Source organism: Chiloscyllium plagiosum, unplaced genomic scaffold (assembly GCF_037043375.1).
Source record: "Chiloscyllium plagiosum isolate Xiang-an unplaced genomic scaffold, Cpla_swu_hap1 HiC_scaffold_1, whole genome shotgun sequence".
Taxonomy (NCBI): domain Eukaryota; kingdom Metazoa; phylum Chordata; class Chondrichthyes; order Orectolobiformes; family Hemiscylliidae; genus Chiloscyllium; species Chiloscyllium plagiosum.
In genome coordinates, this window is record NW_028270139.1 from 144,381,832 (window position 1) to 144,395,225 (window position 13,394).

At 43.3% G+C, this 13,394-nt stretch overlaps 1 protein-coding gene across 2 annotated transcripts in view; it reads right to left on the reverse strand.

The window, feature by feature from the left end:
* rnf24 (ring finger protein 24) overlaps positions 1 to 13,394 on the reverse strand; it is a 159,390-nt gene that overhangs the window by 135,227 nt on the left and 10,769 nt on the right. Inside the window, exon 1 of one of the 2 annotated variants that reach the window (XM_087991488.1) lies at positions 6,302 to 6,695. The exons of the other annotated variant lie outside the window; for it this stretch is intronic. Coding sequence (XP_087847614.1) covers positions 6,302 to 6,360 — 59 coding nt within the window. The 5' untranslated portion in view covers positions 6,361 to 6,695. Of the gene's footprint in view, positions 1 to 6,301; positions 6,696 to 13,394 lie in introns of those variants that run through there. 2 annotated transcript variants of the gene reach the window in all.

The following is a 13,394-nucleotide window of genomic DNA, read 5'->3' on the forward strand; positions in this document are numbered from 1 at the left end:
TGGGACAAGAATATTACTATTGGGGAAGTTTTTTTTCCTGAGAGCTGGCAAAGACACGATGGGCTCTTTCTCTGCTCTAAGCTTCTATGAAGCTCACAGCATAAGCTTCTCCTTCTCCAGAAACACACAGCAATTATAGCTTGAACTGACACTGTCCCGCTCAGTACATTGCTCCAGGAACACAATTCAAAATATGGTTTCCATGTTGGCCAGCTGACTTCCTTTCCTGCCTCCTTGTGTTGTTCCTCGTGTTTGAATCCTTCATCGGTCATCTGGCAGTCAACTACTGGTGTTTTTCAGTTGACTCCAAATAATATTTAGGTAAAAGCAAGGGCTGCAGATGCTGGAAACCATATTCTAGACGAGAGTGGTGCTGGAAAAGCACTGCAGTTCAGGCAGAATCCGAGGAGCAGGAAAATCGACGTTTCGGGCAAAAGCCTTCACCTTGATGAAGGGCTTTTGCCCAAAACATCGATTTTCCTGCTCCTCAGATGCTGCCTGAACTGCTGTGCTTTTCCAGCACCACTCTCGTCTAAAATCCAAATAAATTTTAGAGGTTCAAATGAGGTTGTCTCAAAATGATAAGCTCCAGTTTACTATCAACATCACGATGAGGGAACAGAGCTTATTGCTGCTCTCTGAGGGTTATCACTCTGCTGTTAACATTTCTGAAACCAGAGGCTCACTATCTAATTAATCATTAATGTTCACTGTACAGTGTGAAACTCCTTGACTCACACAGTAAATATGTATTAGACTTGCTGTAGAAAGTTTGGACAGTAAATCATTCTTCTTAATGGATTAACGAATCTCAAGTACCGCAGATTAACCTCTCTAACAATGAAAACTGTTATAAGTGTGGCATCCAATTCCTTTAGCTTTTAATTGATGTTGGAGGTTTTGTTTTTAAATGCAAACATGTCTTCACCCTCCCTCTTCAACCCATCGTTATATCTCTTGCAATCTCACTTCCTTTACCTGACCCGACATTGAATGTAACTTACCATGCTGCATTCAGATACTGTGCTGTTCAATTCAGCTTACAGAGGAAATATGTCAATGCCTGAAGATAACCCATTCCCTCTCACACTGGCAGCAATCTGCCCACTGACATTTTCTGAACTACCCATTCTGAGTTGTAACTACAAACTGCTGGGGCAGGTGGGACCTGACCCCAGGGCTCATAGAATCCTAGAATCCTTACAGTGAGAAAACTGGCCCTTCAACCTAACAGGTCCACAGTGACCCTCCCAAGAGTAACCCACCCAGACCATTCCTCTACCCTATTACTCTATATTTATCCCTGACTAATGTACTTAACCTACACATCCCTGAATACTATGGGCAACTTAGATCGGCCAATTCACCTAACCTGCACATCTCTGGATGTATTGACACTGTCCCACGACCGAAGTGTCATAGAATTTAAAGGCTGGTGCTACTCAATTGCTGACTGCAATAAATTCTGTTCCCTTAATGGCTTCTTTGAAAGAAAACGAGCTCAGGTTTCTGATACCTAGAAATATCTCCATTTTACTGGTGTCATTTTAAAACTCGTATCAGGCGACGTTTCTTTCAGCTCGTTTATGTAGAAGTTTTCAACAAGGATCAGGATTCTGGGCTGAAGTCAATTAATTAACAATAAACTGTTAACTGATTCCGAAGCTGGAATGAAGCAAACCAGAAGCAGTGGTTACAGATGAGATTGATTAGTGATGAACAGTATGGGGTCCGTTGAGGGAGGCTTTATCCAATTGCATCATAATGAGACTAGGAGAGTCCTCATTAAACATGAGTCATTCTGCCTTACTGACAGAGCTGTAAAACCCAGTCAAGGCACAGACAGATCAGGAATGTGGGAAAACAAACACCAGTAAAACCAAACTGATCTACTTGAAAAATGTGGCAGCATAACAGCTTCAGAAAAGCAATAACAGGCTGCGTGAGGGGAGAAAGGAAGGGAATACTAGTACAGTTTGAAGGTATAGAGAAGGAAATGAAATCTAGTACAACAGAACTTATAAAACAGTTGCAGCACAGAAGGAAGCAATTTTTTTAAAATAATTGCTCTCTGTATGTGCCAGGCATTGGCGGCATATATTTATTAAGTTTAATCATAAAGTGGGACTTGAGCCAAATGCTAGACAGACCTAATTAGGGTGATAGATTGTCTTTACTGAGGGACATTAATGAATCAGCTGGGGGGGGGGGGATTCCAATCGAGCAGCTTTTCCTAGTTATTTTCAGGTGCACTGTATCTGATCCCACAATTAACCCCCCCCCAAAACTGAAATTTCAACTCATGACCTTAGGCTATTATTATGGTTCCCCAACCCCCGCCCCCCCCACCCCATAATGGGCGGCACGGTGGCACAGTGGTTAGCACTGCTGCCTCACAGCGCCAGAGACCCGGGTTCAATTCCCACCTCAGGCGACTGACTGTGTGGAGTTTGCACATTCTCCCCATGTCTGCGTGGGTTTCCTCCGCGTGCTCCGGTTTCCTCCCACAGGTTAGGTGAATTGGCCATGCTAAATTGCCCGTTGTGTTAGGTGAAGGGGTAAATGTAGAGGAATGGGTCTGGGTAGGTTGCTCTTTGGAGGGTCGGTGTGGACTTGTTGGGCTGAAGGGCTTGTTTCCACACTAAGTAATTTTAACCTAAAAAAACCTGATAAACTGGTTCTTTACCACAGAAATCAGATGTTACCACACCCATGTCAAATGTGAGGAAACCATTGAAGAGATTAGGCTAACTAGGCCAGTATTCTTGGTTTACAGCGCAGTTTACTGATGCCCCTCCCCCAACACCGAGCTCAGCTTTAACTCCCTGAAAACTATAAGGGATCTGGCTTCCCATTCTTCCACGTGCTCTCCCCATCACCATCCTAAGATTAATAAATGATTCGGAAAAATTGAACAGCAGCCAAAACCTTTCCACTTCTCAGATAAGGCACGTTGGAATCTTATTTATTCATTTGATTGTATGAACATTGGTAAAGCCACTTTCATTGGTCATTGGTGGCAGATACATTGGCAATGAGCCTTTTGTTTGTTTAATCGACTACATTTACTGAACATCACGACTCAAGACATCGAGAGTGGAACTGGAAGCAGGAACCATTACAGTAAAAAGTGACCAAGTTCCTTTCTCTGAACGGCCTTAACAACCTTCGGGGTCCTTTTGGCAATTTGTCTGCTTTTGCACTTTCTGTTCTCGGTGCCACCTAAAGATCATTCAATTCAATTTCACAAGTAATTTGGCTCAATCTGAATTTACAAGGTTGCTGTGAGTTTAATGGGAAGAGGAACTGAAGGTGCCCTGATGAAGAGCTTTTGCCCAAACCGTTGATTCTCCTGCTCCTCGGATGCTGCCTGACCTGCTGTGCTTTTCCAGCACCACACTCTCAACTCTGGTCTCCAGCATCTGCTCACTGTCTTCTTATTTAAAGTACATCAGGCTTTACCAAGTGTGATAAAGGTATGTCATATATTACCATTTGGATTTATATTACCATTTGGATATATATTATCATTTGGAAATTTGCATTTTTAAAATACAGACAGAGCAGTTCGGCTTCCGCTCTGTGAAGGTGGCTTGTTTTTATAAGAGACCAGAAAGTCATTTGGGAAAGTCATCAAAATACATCATTTTGAAGAAAGCATCTGACATAGTAAGTGCCCAGCCAGCCAGTGTTAACACCGCTGGGTTTATGACACATAGAAAAACAAATGATCAAGGGACATTGGACGTTTCATCTGATTTCAGCTCAGAATGATCAGACTTTAGTTTCATGACATAAGAATGCAGTTCCATTTCAGCGGTAGAATCGGGTGGGGTTTTTGATCTAACAGTGTGGTAAAAACTACAGGTCGTGAAAGTTTGTTGGAATCTCCTGGCTTGCCAAAACTGAAAAGCTATCCAGGCCCTCAGTACCAAATGGAGATTTAAGCCATCAGAATTAGACAGAAATCTTACAGCAGTTGCAGCTCGCCAAGAAGGAAAACTGGCAAACATCAGTTCAGTAAGAAATTAAAGAGTGAACATAGGAATGATATTTCTCCAGGATTGAGTATCTGAGAAGGAGATCACTGGGGAGTGTATTTTTTTGCTGTTCATGTTGACTTTTTCAAACTGACCTGCGTGTAGCTTTGCAGAAAACAAGGCACACTTTGTCAAAACAAAAATCGCGAAAGAACTGCAGATGCTGAAAAGCGGAAACAAAAACAGAAATTTCGAAGGGTTCTGAAAGATCACTGGACCCAAACTCTGATTTCTCTCCACAGGTGCTGCCAGACCTGCTTTTTTCCAGTAATTCACATTTTGTCAAAGCTTTTAATCTTGCATTTATCAGGACAGTTCACAAGTATATCAATTCAAGAAGAAACCTGACATTCATGCGGCATGAGAGTCCAGCTTGGTTTGCAAGTGGATTTGAATTGGTAAAAGTATTGCCATGGGAGATGTACCAATTAATGATGATTGGCATAATCATAATTAAATCAACAATTATGCACTTATCAGGATTTCTCAAATCATACAATTACTAAATGAATACACAGAAGCTAGTTTTTGTTTCATATCTGAAAATAAACTTGTGCTCTTATGTTACAGAAACATGGGCAGCTCAATTGAATATGCCTATCCTCCACGATAAAACAATTTCAAAAATAAAATTCATGATCTATTAAGCCGGTTTCATTTCGGTATTTAACCATCAGTTAAGGATAACACCACAAGCGAAACATCACGACCTGCAACCTACATCACTTAGTACAGATTTTGCACTAATAACTCTTTTAAAAATATACTGCTGGAGGGGGAAATCGCTGTTTTTTCAATCATCATCCTGTTGTCGATTATGTTAAAGACAGAAACACATGAATTAATACTCATTCCAATGTTTTATCAGATAAATACAGATATATAAACATATCACCATAAATTCATGCTTTGGGAAAGAAGAAACTGTATAAGGAAATGAAAGTTTAATGAAAACCAGGAGTGGTTATGAACCCGGGTCCTAGAACATTACCTGACTCTCTGAATCAATAGTCTAACAATAATACCATGGACCAGTGCTTCCCCAATTAAAACTCTTTGCAATGGTGAATGCCTCTATGAGCTCACCTCGTAACCTTTGCTTCAAAGAATATCTGTCGACTTGACTAACAATCCGAATTCCAGTATCATCGTGATGAAGTTTCCTTGCATTCTCTGCAGTCTCAACATTCTTCCTAAAGTACAGAGTGCAGTTGTTCACAATAGTCTTCCAAAGGGTTAGCAAGTGATTTGTTCTTTTGCTTGTAATCAATTCTTGTTTCCAAAGCTAAGTATCCTTCATGCTTTCCCAACTATTTTATCAATTTGCCATGTCACGATCAAAGATATTCTGCTTGTTCACTTATTCTTTCATGGGATGTGAATATTATTGACAGAGCCAACATTTGCTCCATAGAATCCCTACAGTGTGGAAACAGGCCCTTCAGCCCAACAAGTCTGAACAGTAACCCAACCGGACCCGTTCCCCTACCCTATTACTCAACATTTACCCTGACTAATGCACCTAATCTACACATCCCTGAACACTTTGGTCAATTTAGTACGGCCAATTCACCTAATCTGCACATCTTTGGACTGTAGGAGGAAACTGAAGCATCTGAAGGAAACCAACACAGTCATGGAGCATATGCACCATTTTCCCCCAAGACTTTATTGTGAATATGTACCCTTAGTTACTCTTATTCCTAATTCAAAACAGTACTATTTAACTTCTACTGCTTTTCCATATTATTCCTCCCAAAACCCTTCACATTAAACGTACACATATGCCCGATACGTCGATTCTCCTGCTCCTTTGATGCTGCCTGACCTGCTGCGCTTTTCCAGCAACACATGTTTAAGCTCTGCCAAGCATCTGCCCATTTCATCAGTCTGACCGTCTGCCTGTCTACTTCTGAATTCTTGCCATCCTCCACATTGCTTACTATGGTGTCAAGTTTTTCGCCATCCACACATTTCGTATTCATACAGGTAGTTCGCCTATAACACCACAGTTGCGTTCCAGTGAAACTTCTTTTGTCAGAAACTTGCTTCATAGAAATAATGGGGTCAATGGGAAAAGTGGGGTTAGGGGCAGACCTGCAAAAAACATCATGCATGATCTCGCAAACATCACCCAAAAATCACCCAACATATAGCACAGCCTGAATGAAGGTTGAAATCATATTTGTTCATGGAAAAAAAGTTAATTTGAAAACAGAGTACATTTTAAAAATGTAACAAAGCTGCTCTCTGTACAGTACCTCTCACAGGAAGCTGCTCTGTCAGCAGCTGACATCAGCACATGTGGAGAACAAAGCATGTGAACCGATTCCCGCTGGAATCACGCTATTGTGAACGGAGGTAAGCCTTCTCCAAAATACCCGCTCCCTAATTCTTCAGTGACGTTACAGCCAAATCGCGCTTCCGAAACACATGTTATCCCAGAACGGACCTGTATTTCTTCATGCCAAGTACAGGTTGTTTGCGTATAAGGTGTTCATTTGAAACATGAAGGGCGCGACGAAGAGAATGCTTTTCAAACAAGGTTATTACAAAATACAATGGAGCACCGCAAGTAACTATTACAAATATTGCAAGAAAAATTAAAGGAATGTTCATGAAAGGATCCAGGGAAAGGTGAGGCAATTGCATTAGAAGGGGCACAGCCAAGCGAAAGATACTCTTGAGTCATCTCCTGAGCAGGCAGACATACCAGCCTGGCTTGGCTTCTGGTTAACAATCCATTAACTGGGGACTTTTCTTATCCTCTGTTACAAATTTTTGCCCTGTGCTTTACTCAGTTTATTATTGACAGTGCTGGTGTGACAGGAATTTGATGTGTTTTATGATTTGGGAAGTTTTCTGCTAATTTATCTGGATATGTGCATAAACTTCACAGGGTTTGAAGAAAATTGGTCATTCCAGTTTGAACTGGAAGCCTGAGAAAGTTATATTATCCAATATACATCTTATGTTTGCACATGATTTGGAGAAGCCGGCGTTGGACTGGGGTGATACAAAGTTAAAAATCACACAACACCAGGGTTATAGTCCAACAGGTTTAATTGGAAGCACACTAGCTTTCGGAGCAACGCTCCTTCATCAGGTGGTTGTGGACGGCTCGATCGTAACACAGAATTTATAGCAAAAATTTGCAGTGTGATGTAACTGAAATTATACATTGAAGAATTGATTGTCTGTTAAGTCTTTCAGGGTTAACAGACAATCAATTTTTCAACGTATAATTTCAGTTACATCACACTGCAAATTTTTGCTATAAATTCTGTGTTACGATCGAGCCCTCCACAATCACCTGATGAAGGCGCATCGCTCTGAAAGCTAGTGTGCTTCCAATTAAACCTGTTGGACTATAACCTGATGTTGTGTGATTTTTAACTATGTTTGCACAGATTTCCACAAACACAACATGCCTTTAAGCATGTGTTTCTTCTTAACTCACTAAGTGCCGGACTGATCTATCAGAGGTTAGCTTTTCCTACGAACAAAACAACCAATGATTGAATTTTTCCCAGGTCAAATAAGAATCATCGATTACAGTTGTTTATAAATTTGAACAATTCAAAACACAAATATGAGTTTGGAGCAGGAATTGACCATTTAATCCTTCAAGCCTGCTCTGCCATTTTATAAGATCATGCCTGATCTGACTTTAACCTCAATTTTGCATTCTCACTGACCGCCCCCAAAAGTATTCAATAACCTTGCGTCCTCAAGGAAGACAGTTCTAAAAACCTCATGACCCTCTGTGAAAAACAAATCACCTCATCTCTGTCAGAAATAGGTGATGACTGACTTTTAAAGAGTGCACTCTATTCTAAGTTCTCCCACAACAGGAAACATCCTCTCCATATCTAAGTGTCAAGTCCCCCGGATCTTATATGTCTCAATCAAATTCTACTAAACTCCATAAGCTATACCTGCCCACCCCTTCCTCATATGACAACCTGCCTATTCCAGATATTAGTTTAGTAAACATTTTGTTTCAAATGTTTCCAATGTGGTGACATTGTTCCCTAAATGAGGAGACCAATACCATACACAGTGCTCCAGATTTGGCCTCATCTGGCCCTTGTATAACTAAGGCATTACCTCCCTATATTGCATTCAATCACCCTTGTAATAAATGATAACATTCTACCAGTTTTCCTATATTACTTGCTGAACCTACATACTCACCTTTTGTGGTTCATAGACTGGGGCACAGAGATCCCTCGAATCTCAGAGTACTGCAATCTCTCCCCATTTCGATCACAGAAATGTTATGGTGCGGAAGGAGGCAATCCAGCCCATAAAATGCTTCAATTCTATCCCACCTACCAAAATTGGTATATTCCTACATTATATGCCATTGCTAGATCTTTGCCCAATGACTGAACGTTCTCTTCATAACAAAGAATGAACACACAGTTTTCCCAGATCTCCCTCAAAGAAATCATTATTTTCTAGGTAGTCAGCAATATCTCAATACGTTCCCCTGATAATTGAAGAATCCTATTGCACACATATAACCTACTGAGAGAAACAGCGTTTCATTAACAATCTTACTCATTTGTGAAAGCTGTAATTAAGGTTGGCTTGTGTAAATATTAATTGCAGTTCTGGATGCCAGAACTGCCACTGTAGTAAATAGCATCCCTGTAACACCAACACCTCTCCCCTCACGCCCAACACACACACTCACACCAATCTGCATTCACGGACTGGTTCCAATTGCTGATGTACTTATCCTGCAACTTTATCAGAGATGTACAACAGTTTTTACTGGTCTTTCCAGGCATTTTTCACACCTACCTGGAGCCTGTTTGAGAGCCCAGAGCCTCTCCCAGCCATTTTTGTTTCAGGATTAATTTCTGGGAGCTGAGATCTGGGAGCTTTCTGTGGGACTCATAATCACAGCTTAGCAAACGTAATTGTTCGGTTTGACCGTCCAAGCACAATACTAAGGGAGTGCTGCGCTTTCTGAGGTACACTCTTTCAGAAGTGACATCAATTGGAAACATTGTCTGCCAGCTGGGAAGGTTTGCATAAGGCCTCATGATTCTATTTCCAAGGAGAATGGAGATAAGGGGATGTGGGGGGAGTGCCCTGGCCAGTATTCATTCTTCAATCAAGATCATAAAATAGAAGAACTGCTTATTATCATTTTGCTGTCTGTGGTTGCCTGCTGTGTGCGAGATGCAGTCTTGGTACACATCAAACATATTTCAATGGAGTTCTTGCTGGTGGTGAAAGGCGCTACAAAAACCCAAGTAATTTTTTTTTCTCTTGTAACAAAAGTCATTTTTAACAATAATTTAAATGTTTTTCAACCACAATGTTACATCGCAAGAAGTATAAGTCTCACAGAGTGCAGAATAAACATGTGACACATTCAGAACACAAAAGAACCAACTCTTTCAAACAGTACAATTGCTGCTTCCCTCACTAGGTAGCTCACTAAGAGTTACCAAGGTGTTGGTTGTGGCTGGGAGCCTCCTGCCTGTCTACCGGACTTTTCCTTACCATCTTTCTTAAATAGTGGCACCACATTAGCCAAACTCCAGTCTTCTAGCACCTCACCTGTGATTATCGATGATACAAATATCTCAGCAAGGGTCCCAGCAATCACTTTCCTTGTTTCCCACAGAGTTCTAGGTTACATTTGATCAGGATTACAGGTGCTGGAAAAGCACAGCAGTTCAGGCAGCATCCGAGGAGCAGGAAAATCGACGTTTCAGGCAAAAGCCCTTCATCAGGAATACAGGCAGAGTGCCTGAAGGGTGGAGAGATAAATGAGAGGACGGTGGAGGTGGGGAGAAAGTAGCATAGAGTACAATAGGTGAGTGGGGGAGAGAGTGAAGGTGATAGGCCAGGGAGGAGGGCGGAGTGGATAGGTGGAAAAGAAGATAGGCAGGTAGGACAAGTCATGGGGACAGTGCTGAGCTGGAAGCTTGGAACTGGGGTGAGGTGGGGGAAGGGGAAATAAGGAAACTGTTGAAGTCCACATTGATGCCCTGGGGTTGAAGTGTTTCGAGGCGGAAGATGAGGCGTTCTTCCTCCAGGCATCGGGTGGTGAGGGACCGGCGGTGAAAGAGGACCAGGACCTCCATGTCCTCGGCAGAGTGGGAGGGGAAGTTGAAATGTTGGGCCACAGGGCGGTGTGGTTGATTGGTGCGGGTGTCCCGGAGATGTTCCCTAAAGCGCTCTGCTAGGAGACGTCCAGTCTGCCTAATGTAGAGGAGACCGCATTGGGAGCAACAGATACAATAAATGATATTGGTGGATGTGCAGGTAAAAGTTTGATGGATGTGGAAGGCTCCTTTAGGGCCTTGGATGGAGGTGAGGGAGGAGGTGTAGGCGCAGGTTTTGCAATTCCTGCGGTGGCAGGGGAAGGTGCCAGGACGGGAGGGTGGGTTGTAGGGGGGCGTGGACCTGACCAGGTAGTCATGGAGGGAACAGTCTTTGCGGAAGGCGGAAAGGGGCCGGGAGGGAAATATATCCCTGGTGGTGGGGTCCGTTTGGAGGTGGCAGAAATGTCGGCGGATGATTTGGTTTATGCGAAGGTTGGTAGGGTGGAAGGTGAGCACCAGGGGCGTTCTGTCCTTGTTACGGTTGGAGGGGTGGGGTCTGAGGGTGGAGGTGTGGGATGTGGATGAGATGCGTTGGAGGGCATCTTTAACCACATGGGAAGAGAAATTGCGGTCTCCAAAGAAGGAGGTTATCTGGTGTGTTCTGTGGTGGAACTGGTCCTTCTGGGAGCAGATACAGTGGAGGCAGAGGAATTGGGAATAAGGGATGGCATTTTTGCAAGAGGTAGGGTGGGAAGAGGTGTAATCCAGGTAGCTGTGGGAGTCGGCGGGTTTGTAAAAAATGTCGGTGTCAAGTCAGTCGTCATTAATGGAGATGGAGAGGTCCAGGAAGAAGAGGGAGGTGTCAGAGATGGTCCAGGTAAATTTAAGGTCAGGGTGGAATGTGTTGGTGAAGTTGATGAATTGCTCAACCTCCTCGCGGGAGCACGAGGTGGCGCCAATGCAGTCATCAATGTAGCGGAGGAAGAGGTGGGGAATGGTGCCAGTGTAATTATGGAAGATGGACTGTTCTACGTAGCCAACAAAGAGACAGGCGTAGCTGGGGCCCATATGGGTGCCCATGGCTACCCCTTTGGTTTGGAGGAAGTGGGAGGATTAGAAGGAGAAATTGTTAAGGGTGAGGACCAGTTCAGCCAAACGAATGAGAGTGTCGGTGGAAGGGTACTGTTGGGGACGTTGGGAGAGAAAGAAACGGAGGGCTTGGAGGCCCTGGTCATTGCGGATGGAGGTGTAGAGGGATTGGATATCCATGGTGAAGATGAGGTGTTGGGAGCCGGGGAAACAGAAGTTTTGGAGGAGGTGGAGGGCGTGGGTGGTGTCTCGAACATATGTGGGGAGTTCCTAGACTAGGGCGTTGGGGGCAGCAAGTTCAAGTTCTTGTGATGTGTGATCTTTCCATTGGATTTTGAGGTTGGATAGCTAGGACATTTTTTCCCTCGACCGTCGGAGGCTGAGGGCTGACTTGATGGCACTATGGTTTAACCTCATGTGACTAATAAAATCATGAGGATCTTTTACCTAGGGTATGTGAGTCCAAAACAAAAGGCATAGGTTTAAGCTGTGGGGAAGATTTAAAAGAGACCAGAGGGGCAACTTCTTCACACAGAGGGCGGTGCATGTATAGAATGAGCTACCAGAGGAAATTACAGAGGCAAGTATAATTACAAAATTTAATAGACATTTGGACTGGTACAGGAGTAGGAAAGATTTAGAGGGGTTTGGGCCCAATGCAAGCAAATGGGACTAATCAAGTGTAAAGAGCATGGTTGGATAGAATAGAATCTCCACAGAATGGAAACAGGCTATTCGTCCCAACATTGACTCTCCAAAGAGCATAGGTAAAAACGAGGTAAAAACAATGACTGCAGATGCTGGAAACCAAATTCTGGATCAGTGGTGCAGGAAGAGCACAGCAATTCGAGGCAAAATCGACGTTTCGGGATTCCTGATGAAGGGCTTTTGCCCGAAACGTCGATTTTGCCTGTCCTTGGATGCTGCCTGAATTGCTGTGCTCTTCCAGCACCACTGATCCAGAATCTCCAAAGAGCACCCCACCCAGCGTCACCACTTCTCCCCTAATCTTGAAACCTGCATTTCCCATGGCCAATCTATCAACCCACACATCTTTGGACTAGGGGAGGAAATCAGACCACCTGGAGGAAACTCACGCAGACACAGAGAGAATGTGCAAACTCTACATAGTCACCTGAGGCTGGAATTGAACCCAGCTCCCCGGTGCTGGGAAGCAGCAGTGCTAACCACTGAGCTACTGTGCCACCTTGGTTAGCATGGACAAGTTGGGCCAAAGGGTTTGTATCCGTGTTGTATCACTCTATGACTCTATATTGCTAATTTGTACTGATCTGCTCACTTTAGGGGAATACCCAGCTGACTCGACACCCAGGTTCTGCAGAGAATAAGTGCATTCAAATGGACAAAAAATGTTTCTGGATTTTAGATTGTTGGATTCAGTGCTATGGAGAAGACTTGCTTGTTCTTCTTAATAAGGAAACTGCAGCAGGACTGGTAATCACCCAGTCAAGGTGAGGTAATGAAAATGCCTCATTGAGAAATTAATTAGATAGTTGGATGGGAGACCACTGGGTAGATGGTTAACAATGTCATCTCACTTCCTTCATGCGGCAGTGAACAATCAATTTTGATGTCTTTTCTGCTCATTGCTTAGTCACACCTATCTTTGTCCCACCTGTTTCCCAGCTCTGGGTGTGGTGATGTAGCTTGGTGGGTAAACCAGAGGCTCAGGCAGCACTCTGGTGAAAGCTGAGTTCAAATCCCACCATAGTTCCATTTGAACAAATGGGATGATTTCAGGAAATGTTAGCACAAATCATGTTGGATTGTTGGAACTTCTCAGCTCCCCCCATTGCTGTCTTTTATGGTGGGTGGGGGGGAATGCCATTTTTTTTCCTGGTACTAGGCACATGTGACTCAATCCAGTTCTTTACCAGCTGCCCTCTGAAGTGGCTTAGCGAGCAAGCTCCACATCCTTTCTATTACTGGGACTCTTTTATTCAGAGGAAGAGGCTATGTCAGTCTGCCATGAATAGGGAAATGGAAACTGCATCCCTGTGATATTACCTGCAATATTCTTGATAATATTCTCATTCACACTGGTTCCTAAACAATAGGGTAAAGTGAAGGTAACAACAAAGGCTTTTAAAGCAGATACAGCGAGTTACACGCTTCATCCTGCAGACTCACCAAAATATAGGCATCAACAGAGCTCAAAAAGAAGTAATGTTTC